Genomic DNA, 11,443 nt, shown 5'->3' on the forward strand with positions numbered 1-11,443 from the left:
GTTTTGTATCAGTCAATATTGATATTCTTATTGATTCCTTTTTTTTTTTTTAACCTATTCAAAATAAGGCGAAAGTTAAATAATTTTATTTTAAATGTAATGTTTAACATTTAAAAAGAGGTTAAATGTACACATATAGACAGTACATAAATGCTTAATCAAACAAATATACGCAACACATTCTGTAAATAATAAGTTCATCAGTGCACACCTGATGAAATGAACATTATTAAACCAGATTAGACTACTGAGAGTAGTACTAACAGGCCTACATCCCCCAGAATGCCTTGCGGTTCTGGGTCGGTTGTTTTCGTTTTTTTCTAATGGAGTTCACTGAAGTTACCCAACATATTATCACACACATTCTCTATTGATATTGATTACATCTTTATTGCGATATATATCATTATCGTTTTATTGCCCAGGCCTAATCACTAGTATAGAAGTGAAGCATAATTAAACTAAATGAAACACATTACAAATTGGTGCAGATGATTATTAACAAATGCTAAATCTTACAAAAGAGAAGGAAAAAAAAAAAAAAAACATTTCTGAGTTATCTTTATTTATTATAATACAGTTAATACTTCATCATACCTGTGAAGGAACAGGCAATGCTGTTAGAAAGTTGCCAATAGAACAGCAAAATATTCAGTGTATGTTATGTTTTTCTGTTAATTTTAACACAATTGTTGAAACAAAAAATGTCTTGTCATTATTAGAGAAAGAATGAGAAATTGCCCAGTGAAAGTAGGGACTTTACTCATCTTTCTTCTTTTGTCAAGCCTTGTAAGATCAAATCCCATCAATATACACATTGCTCCCTCATCATAAGATTGACACTAATCTATAATGTTAATATTCCTTTTGAGAAGTAGACATTTTTTGAAAGCAATTTAAGGTCGATCATCTACTAAGTATACTGCATGGCTTAACACAGGGGTCACCAACATGGGGCCCGTGGGCCCCATGTAGCCTGCATGGACCACATGTGAGGTGCCCTCAGGAGCTCTAGTCACTAATGTCATCTAAAATTTCTAGGATTCAAACTCACAAAGATAAAGACAAATGTAATTAGTATTTAGTAGAGGTAAATAATGCTAATAAAGTTTTTGTATTAAATAAAACATCTTTAAATGTAATTTTCGCTGAAACATTGGTACAAATCTTTGTAAGTGTTGGAGAGATTTGGTGTATGGTCAGTGGTATGTTATATATAATAGATGTTTTCAAAAACGCATGGGGGATTTTTGTAAAATATGTCATGATTTTTACATTTTTCATGTTCCACGATTAGTTAAAAGTTGTTAGTGGCCAGTAAAATAGGAACATTATGAAATGTAATGAAAATAAAACAAGTGCATACATTAGGAGAAATCAAGTGTATAATGTTGAAACGTAAACATTTCCTACCGTTTTAAGTTAGTGCTCACCGTCCTCATTATGTTACCCTCTAATTAAAGTGAAACCCTGCCATTTTTGTATTTAAGTGTTTTTCTGAAAGGTAGCCCTTTGGACTATAGACGCCGCTGGCTAAAGACTGTGGAGGCTAGTAATATTTCAGCTTTAGAATGTCGTCTTGTTGTGTGTTTGGGTGCCAGAATAAGAAAAATAACTTTAGTGGATGTAAATTCAAGTTTTATAGGATTCCAATGACACTCGTTCTCAGAAAAAGCAAAGACGATTGTGGTTTTGCCTCTAGGCTAAGCCCCGCCCAACAAAATACATCACAATGTTTACAATCAAAGGGTTTATACAGTATACCTTTGAAGTAGCACAGTTTCAGAAAGGTTGGTGACCCCTGGCTTACCATATCAGTGGAACAAAAATGAGTTTATTCTTGAATGGGTATTACTTTTCCCCAAAAATAAATCTGAGCTAAATTATTTGATCAATATACACACCAGAGTTTTTTAAACTAATGTTTTATGACACTATGACTCATCAGACCTGAGTTTAGCCATCTGGTATACAATGTATTAGGACTATTTTTAAGACACTGGAGTGCAAAGAAGTCAATCAATAATATGAAAACATGTTTTTTGTTATTTAACTCAAAATCATTGTTGCACAAGTAAGGCCAACTATTACATAAGAGACTATTTCAAAGGAAATCATCTCACCAACAAAGAGATGGTTAAGGACGCAGGCTTGTAACTAGGGTCAGGGTTCGAATCCAACATGGGACATTACTCTGGAATGTTGAATAAATTGTAATTACTCAGGAGCTATGTCATGGATGGATATATCTGTAAATATGTGAGAATAACATTAGGGTTAGTTTAAGTTAGTCTCTGAGGCTAATAATGATTCATACCTTTTATTTAAATGTTGGTTTAACTCCCCTCCTGCTTCTGTCTATGGCTTTGGATTCACATTGTCCTGCTGTTAGTTCTGTGTGTTTGAGGCTGCTTGGGCCTACTTCCATCACTATTCATTTGCTTTAGTGCACATAGTTCTTGCTGAGTAATTCTGCAGACACACACACTGTTTGCTTAGTCATTCATTCATTGTCACTCTTCTATTGGTCCATTTTCAGCAGGAAGTACTTTGACTCATTATTTTGGATTTTTACATTCAATAGACATTATAGTTGATATACTGTATCACTTGTACCTACCTGCTCCTTTTAAATGTGTGACTCCACACCACCTCCAAATCTTGCTAACCCTGACATAAATGTATTTTAAAGAAGACTGGAATAAAAAAAAGTGAACAATAGATCTGGATAAGTTTAAATAATCAATTAATTAAAAAAAAAAATCAAAGCTACAACTCTAAAGTTCTTATTCTGAAAGTTCTTTTTATCGGGGGAGATTGTATACTATCTAAATTATAAGTAAATTAAACATTCATAGTGACTCATTTCCAACTTAAGCACATTTGTTATGAAGAGACAAACACACCAGGTAAATATCCCAGGTTTAGGATTTTGATCATTATCTTTTGAATAATTAAAAAATTTGCAAGTCTCCCCCCATAAAAAAGATGGGTAATAAAAAAGGGTATTCTTTTTTGAAAAAAAAAAAAAATATATATATACATACAAACAAATGCGGACTATTCTTTATAACAGTAGTAATAAAGTGGAGAATAAAAGCTATTCTGAATACGCTAAGACAGGATCACAGGGAGTAGAGACTCAAGGTAGGAAATGGAAAGGGTGGAGAAGAGTTAATTATTTTAAAGTGAGAGTGAGATGTGATGCTGTAGTTGTGCATATGGTGACAAGTGTGAATCTTAGGTATAATGGTGGTGGCTGTGAACAGAGGGAAGGAGTGAGTGGTTATACTTAAAACAGGTATTTAGTTTAAACCGACTACTTGCACATTGTGTATTGTTGTCGTGCTTTACTGATACTTACCCGTCCTGTACTTTTTGTTTTACATGGTTGTGTACAGGTATATTTAAAGTTCAATAAATGTTGAGTTCTATTGGTGTATTTACTTTCTAATAAAAACATTCATATCACGAGTGTTTTCAATTGTCTTTCATAATCAATGTGCTTTGAAAAAAAAAAGTATATTGGCCATTGGCTGACACTTTTTTTTTTTTTAATCGGCATCTGCCTTTGAAAATCCCATATTGGTCAACCTCGATACTACAGCTGTATGTTAGACAGAAAAGTCCCACAGAGGATAGTCGGGGAAGCTGAGAGGTTCATCTGAGTTTCCCTCCCCTCTGTCCAAGAACTTTTCCAAAGCCACTGCAGGAGCAGGGCACTGAACATTTTCTGGGACTCCTCACATCCTTGAACAGCTGTAACTAGGCAAACATTTTCGGAACATCAAAAGCAGAACTGTTTAACTCTTGTGCACCTCACATCATAGGCTGGTGCGAAGCCAAGTCAAGTGATGTATTTTCTCTTTGCCTTCACTCTCCAGATTTCACTAGGCCAGTGTAAAGCACTATAATCCCCTGAAAATGTTGTCACCTGCTCTTAATTGGGAGCACTCTTAGCTCAGCTGACTTTTAGTCCCGAACAAAGTTAAACACTTAAAAAGTCATAAGTTTACTGCAGCGCTAACACATAAAGTCAGACAATTACAATGAGACACACATTTACTCTTGCCAATTTAAAAATTCCTTCAGGATAAAATAATAAATCGGAGTATTCTCACAGAATGTCCTCGACTTAAACAGATTCCAATCCTTCTACTTACCAGTGATCATTGCCAATTACTCAGCCACTAATAATCAACTGTAATGAAAGCAAAAATAACATCTACAGAAATTAGAAACAATGGACAGTGATTATTATATATTTTTTTTTATTTTCTAGTTCATGAGTCTGACACACATGCAAACACAGAGATGACTCTGTTTTCTAATACATCTTTGGCACAAAAAGAGTTAATACTGTATACCATTTTCACACATTTTAAAGGGCCAAAAATAAACTTCTTCAAACTTTATTTGAACAAAAATGTCAAACTTTGCATTTGACATTACACTTAGAGATTAGTTCGTTGTATGAAATGTAAAGTACAATTATTAATGAACTCATTAGGGACTATAGTATAAAACTATATATTTCAGTCAGTTGATTCCTTGGCTAGAGTATATAAACATGATTAGTAATTACGCGTACAGTAAAAAAAAATGGCTGAAGGACACTTAAAGGCATGTACGGATCATTTGATTCGTTTTTAAGAACCTTCCAAACCTGAACTTACCAATTAATAAACATAGCATAGACTAACAGATACATACTTCTGCATATATTTGTATAAATACTTTCCAGACAAACTTCCACATAAATGTAAACCTTGTAACAGTGAATATTAATGTTTACAATATTCCCACAGTCACTGCTTTAACTACTTTGCATTTGAAGTGTCAGAATCTGGGAAAAGTAAAGAATATGATGGAGGAGGTTCATCTGACTGAGACAGGAAGTCCATATTCATCGCTGGTGCAGAAGGCAGTAGGTTGTAGCTTGGAGCTGTTGGAGAAGGAGAAGGGAGTGGCTGGATTGATGGAGCAGAGGGGGCAGGCGGGGCAGATGGAGGCGGAGGATGAAGTGCAACGGACGATGCTGTGAATGGATTTCCATATTGAGATGTAGCTTGTGGCACTGGGTTGCTGTAGTGTCCACCTACAGGTGGTGGTGCAGAAGGGTACGCACCAGAAAAACCTGCAACCACTGGTGGGTGAGCTGGGTATGCAGGTGGTGCTGCAGAGTACCCTTGGGGTCCTGGGTATCCAGACCTGTCTGAATGAGCTGATTGAGGGGAACGAGGGTAAGGGAAAATGCTGCTACTTAGGCCACCAACAGCACCTTCAGCCGTATGGTTCGGAGAGGCAGAAGCTAAAGCAAAAGGTAGTATGATCACTGGGAGGAGGATCTCTGGATCGAAAGCAAAGCTGATGTCCAGATAGACCTGGCCAGAAATAAGTCACTCATATTAATTGATTTCTTGAAAAAAATAATAAAAAAAATGTGAACACAAGATCAGTTTGTCTTACAGAGTTATGTTACATACATACCTTTGCAGTGTAATTAACAGAGATAATATCACAGTTTATGATGGTCATCTCCTGATCATTGGGAATCCTCATGGTGCACTTGATCTGCTTTTCTGTTTTTGCTTGGATGAGGTTTTCTGCTATTTTGTGGATACGTTTTGTTTCACATTTGCTATGACCTTTGGCATGATAAACTATTTTTTGCTCAAGACTAAATTTAGGAATCATTTCACTGGAAGAAGAATTGTTGACCTTGGCGGAAAATACCATTGTTTCACCTATGAGACAAGAACAAAAATATCTTCCATTAACGTACAGGAACAGTCTTTCTATTCAAGTTTCAGACAATGTTTAATGTTCTCCATAAAGACATGCAGCTGGTTGTTGATGAAAATGTCTGTGTAGCATTTTGCACCAGTGACTTCGATGCCAGAATCACCTTTCTTGTAAGACCTTATTGAGGAAAAAAATATTCATATAATGATATAGTTAAAAATTAAATATAACTTTTAGCTCCTATCGCCCAGCCTGAATGGGACCATATACGAAAAAATGTAAATATCTTTACACAAAACACCTAATCATCACAGTACACAAGTGTAACCAAAAATACCAAATTTAACAAACCTTTCTGGTTTTATATTATCCGTAGTTTGCAGGAGAAAAATCTTGCTCAATATCCGAACAACAAAAAAGAGAAAATATAAAGATTTCATACCTGGAGCATAAGCACCTTTATCAATAGTGGCATTTAGTGTTATGCGGCCGCTCGAGAAAATTCCCACGTCTTTCTCTGTTGAACCAACAAGTGGAGCCTTGAATGCCAAAAAAAGATAGTTTGTGTTAGTCCCTTATAGTACTGTCGATGAACATTTTATTTTACGAGGCTAAGTTACCTAAAAGAATAGTTGCACATTGTCAACAGGGTTGTTTGTAGTGCTGAGTCAGAAAAACTGTCTGTGTGATATGTTGTATAAGTGTTTTTAAAACTCCACTCTGGTTTTCCTATTTTCGTAGCAGTACAGAACTGAACAAACAAACTTTTATAATAAACAATTATACAAAATGTAGGGAAATAACTCAGACAAGTTTACTACATGATCTGTAAAGCAAATGATGTATAAACTTATTGTCTGCAGTCTTTTTTTTTCTTTTTTCTCTTATCTCATCATATTTTTGAATGGATAAACACAATAAGCACCATTATGACTTGTTGATTTGGTAAGTTCTTGGAGACAAACTTGATCTCCTTTTCTACAGTGTTGTCCATCCTCCAGCTCCTGTTGAGTTTTGCTTCCAATTTGTAGACAATCTTCCCATGATTCCCCCTGAAGGATGAGGGCATGCTTCTGTTTGAGGACACCAAATGATTCATGTCAGACAATGAAAGCTGAGATAAAATCAAAGCACAAGAAGATGGAACTTGCTCATGCTAGATAGAAATCGATTGAAGAAATTTTTTAGGGTTCTATTCTCCCGTCTGGACTTAAGCACTTTTTTGCTAGCCTGCAGTTACGCGCTTCTCTCCTACGCGTATTCTCTGGTCCAGGTTCCTCACACGCCCATCGCGTGTAAGGAGCCAAAAAGCGCGTAGTGTGTGATTGAAGGCGGGTTGAAGGAAAGGAGGTGGTGATGTCATTTTTTTGGGCTGTCTAGAAATCACGGAACATGGAGGTTTCCCAACACTTGTAAATGTCATTGAAATCCGTGAAAATGTTAAAGTTCCCTTTTTTAAATGCCTTCATTGATAAACAATGTGACAGGTTGATTTGATCAGATCATTGATCAGATTATTGCCCTGTGAGGATCGGCCGCATTCTGTCCGAGTCGCAGTTAAAATCTCTCTCCTTGATCAGCGCTTCATCATCATCATCTGTGCACATTACATCACATCATTTCACTTGTTATTTACTCTTGTAGTGTGAGCAAACTGAGGCTTTACGTTGTACATAGTTTTAAGATAGTTAAATCAGTCTGACATCTGTATGTACCGAGGTGCAGCAGCAGCGCGCACACACGCACAGGTATAATAAAATGAAATGTAACACATTTTGTCCTGTCTAGAACTGGTAAATGTGAACATATTAGTAACGCTGATGGTCAATCCTTTGGCATGCTTGTGTGACTCCCCCCACCCCCGTGACAGCGTGTCAGTGTCTCTTTGGATCGATTCTTTACGGGAGTCTCTTCTGCATTATTATGAGTCCGTGTGGCTTAAAATGTAACTAAGTCCATATTTCTAGTGCAATGTAATGTTTGACTTTATCGAGGCGCTGCACTTATTCCAGGGTTAGATGCGCGTAAGAAAAAAAGGACTTACGCACACTGGAGAATGCGCGTAAAGCCAGATTTGAATGGGAACACCCACATTTCAGGGCTGCTCCACCCACAGTGCGTAACTGGGATGAAGGCGCGCAGCGCCTCACTTAAGTACAGGGGGAGAATAGCGCGCAGCTGTGCGGCTTTTTGGACTTCCGCGCATGGGAGGATAGAGCCCTTAGTCACCAGCCAAACAGTAAACGAGTCCAAGAAAATGCAATCTAACGGGTAATATGACGAGAAAATGTTTTGCTTTTGTAGGAAAGTACTTACTGGGATGGAATAAAGAATCTGAATCCAAAGACATGGCTTCCTTTGGGCAAAACAGTGGCTGAAATGGAATGAGAGTCTGTTAATACTTGCCAAACTGTTATCAATAATCCCATTGAAAAGTTCTCACAACAACTGTCCTTTTCATTCTACATTAGCAATTGCATGTCCATGTTAAGTCTTCATTAATTTAACTGACTTAAATGTAGCCTATTTATACCAATAAAATTGTATAAAGATTTCAGACTTCTTTGTAAAGGTAGTCTTTGTGCTGTAGCTATTATATATGACAATAACAGTATTTTTAGGCAAAGCAAACAAATGCAAAACAAAGAGTACATTTTAATGTACAAAGTGAATGGGGAAGAGAAGCATTGAACCAACTAAATAGTAAAAATGTCAAAAATAGACCCACCAAAATGCACTAGCACACATTTATTTAGTAAATGATCAACCTGCTTTTACTGATAAGCACTATTTTTTTTATCAATTACCATTGCTTATGTCAATGTCAATGAAAGTAAGGCGTAGGTAAGAATGGCAAAAGCCACAGTTTAAGTGCAAATGTAAAAAAAAAAAATGGTTTGGAGCAGTTTTATTGTGTAGCATCTCAAGAATTTCTCAAGAAATCCAAATAAACTCTAATTCCAGTAAAAAAAATATATCCTCATAAATGACAATATAAGAATAAGAAGTTTGTTTAGCCTTTAGATCCTTAACATGATTTTTGTACACATGTTTAGTCTGTGTGTAAGAACATAATTCACATTGTTTATAACCGTATAGCACGATATATTTGACACGCATTTGCAAATAAACTATTATAACCAAGTTATTACTTCTTTGAGTGCGTTCTCTTCACATATTAGTGAATATATCATATTAGTACTGTTACTTGATTGAAATTGTACTCACGTACAAATAAGTCATCCATAACATACTCAAGCACAAGTAAAAAGCAGCTCAATTAAATTGTACTCAAAGTAAAAGTTACTAGTTACTTTCACCCCCCCATGTTTATTTGTTATAACAAATCTTTCCACGGTTCCCTTGCATACAGTAAACATGTATAAACTTAAAAAGGAAGAGAGTGACCATATTTTGCACAATTGGAACTTCATGCATTTATCTGTATAAAATAAAAATGTCTGTCAAAATGACAGCAATGAATTAAATTCAAAATGAAAAAATATAGCTACATTTATGAACTCTAAAACTGAGAAAATAACCATAACCACTTATTGTTGTTTTGGTGATATGATGCATGTGATTGTTGTCTGGTCATTTGACTTTTTTTTTTTTAATGTAATTAATTACTTAACTTTTTTCAATTTTTTTTTAACTTAAGCACAAGTAAAATTACTGATTTAGAAATATACTCAAAAAAGTACAAGTACCCCAAAAAAAAAAAAATATTCACCTCTGACTATAATAACTATTACTATGAGGCATTGCATAATATTACCCCACGAGGCACGTTTAACTGTTGCTCTTGTTTTGCAGAAGTAACTGTTAGTTGGAATGGTTAAGGCATGCGTAAAAGCGCCCCCTCCCCCCCCCACCTCCCCCCTCCTACCGCTGGACTGCTCATCTATCAGGAACTGTTTGAATTTAAAGTATCTCTTGTGCGCCTGGTACGTGTAGGTTTTGTCTCCACTTCGTTTAGTCCATCGCACCTCCGCGTCTCCTTTCAATTTGATAAACAGACTTTCAATGGTGGTGTCCTTCAACAACACCAGCGTTACTTTCCCCGTTACTTGATCCCCCTCCGAGAATGTCACGTGCTCATTCAGCGCGTCGTAGGTCATCGTTAAACTCTGTATTGAAGGCATTTCTGCAGAAGAAGATGACGATCACAGAATTGCTCTTCGTTGTTGATACTATCGTGGAGTATTTAGCAAGCAATGGAGCCCCGGCCTGGAGGTTTGCATAAGTCAGGACACGCCCTACAGCCCACTCAAAGCCCTCTGCTGCCCTCCACCGAGAGGGACGCTGCAACATGCATACTGTACATGGGTTTTATGTTTCTGAAACGGGTCAACATAATCATACACCACTGTTAATAATATTGTATCAGTGTTGGGAAAGTTCAATTTCTACATGAACTAGTTCAAAGTTCACTTCACAAATTTTAAAATGAACCCCAACCAGTCGAAGCAGATGGCTGCCACCTCTAGAACCTGGTTCCACTGGAGATTTCTTCCCATTAAAAGAGGGAGTTTTTTCCCCCCACTGTCGTTAAATGCTTGTTCATGTGGATCTTGTTGGGTTTTTTCTTTTTTTACTATTGACCTTATATTTTGTTGTATTTTGCGCTATAAAAATAAAGTTGAGTTGAATTGAACTAATTCAGTTCATAATTCCAAATTTCGAACTAAATTCACAGTTCCAAAAAATAACTATTTCATAGTTATTTTTTTTTTCTTCCCAATATGCTGCTGTGAGCATAATATATTCTCAAAAACAAGTCCAAGGTCATGGACAGTGTTACTACTTTCTGTCTAGTGAGTGAAAATACCTTAACTGAAGAAGATCCGTCACAGGTTACAGTGCACTTAAATAACTAAAATAACAATTGAAAAATAAAGAATGAATAAAGAATTAAATAATAATTGGAAGTGTGCAAGCCTGGAAACCCCCCTATCTGAACAACGATCCTCTACTTGAGTATGATATATCAGTCTGATATCTCCTACTCAAGTTGAAGTACTATTACTTGAGAACAGAAGAGGAACGTTAACTTTTATTAAGGTATTTAATTCATGCTCCGTAACTGTGATTATTTGTAATTGAACTTAATAATTGAGAATATAATTGGAATTCATTTTCTGAGGATGAAAAATAATTTTAATTTAATTGTAATTGGAAAAGGATGCTGGGAATTGTAATTGAATTGTAACTGAACATGGTTAATTGAAAACGTAATTGTAAGTGAAAAATGTAGTTAAATAGTACTCAAAGGAAAATGTACTATTAACTTTCACCCTCCACGTTTATTTTTGGTAATAAATATTCCCAGGGTTCCCTTGCATATAGTAAATATCTCAGAGACCAGAAATGGCACAAAAATATGGATTATATTTGATGTGCTTTCATAAATTAATGACCTGAAATCAGCAGTTTATGAACAAACCATGAAACGGAAATAAAGAAATAATCACAAAAATTAACAATTTACTCTGTTTACGGTTGGGTGTAGAAATGGACTAGATTTAAATAGTGCTTTAATGACAAAGTACTTTCACATCGCGTTACAATATCAGCTCATTCGCACAGGAATATCAAAATATGTTCACACATTTATAATATTATAAAACAAGCAGTATTTTTTGCTTGATTCAGAAGTTTAGTTGAGATAGACGTTAAAGTTTACAATATTACAAAC

At 35.7% G+C, this 11,443-nt stretch overlaps 1 protein-coding gene across 1 annotated transcript; it reads right to left on the bottom strand.

The window, feature by feature from the left end:
- Nucleotides 1–4,367: 4,367 nt before the first annotated feature.
- On the bottom strand, nucleotides 4,368–9,999 carry LOC114469879 (arrestin domain-containing protein 3-like). Its single transcript, XM_028457766.1, has 6 exons — nucleotides 9,635–9,999; nucleotides 8,062–8,119; nucleotides 6,671–6,818; nucleotides 6,188–6,284; nucleotides 5,491–5,747; nucleotides 4,368–5,384 (listed from the first exon to the last, which is right to left on the bottom strand). Exons 1-6 carry the CDS (start codon nucleotides 9,888–9,890, stop codon nucleotides 4,821–4,823), a joined length of 1,380 nt encoding a protein of 459 aa, XP_028313567.1. The 5' UTR covers nucleotides 9,891–9,999; the 3' UTR covers nucleotides 4,368–4,820.
- Between the last annotated feature and the right edge of the window lie 1,444 nt (nucleotides 10,000–11,443).

This window comes from Gouania willdenowi, chromosome 9, assembly GCF_900634775.1.
Source record: "Gouania willdenowi chromosome 9, fGouWil2.1, whole genome shotgun sequence".
Lineage (NCBI taxonomy): Eukaryota > Metazoa > Chordata > Actinopteri > Blenniiformes > Gobiesocidae > Gouania > Gouania willdenowi.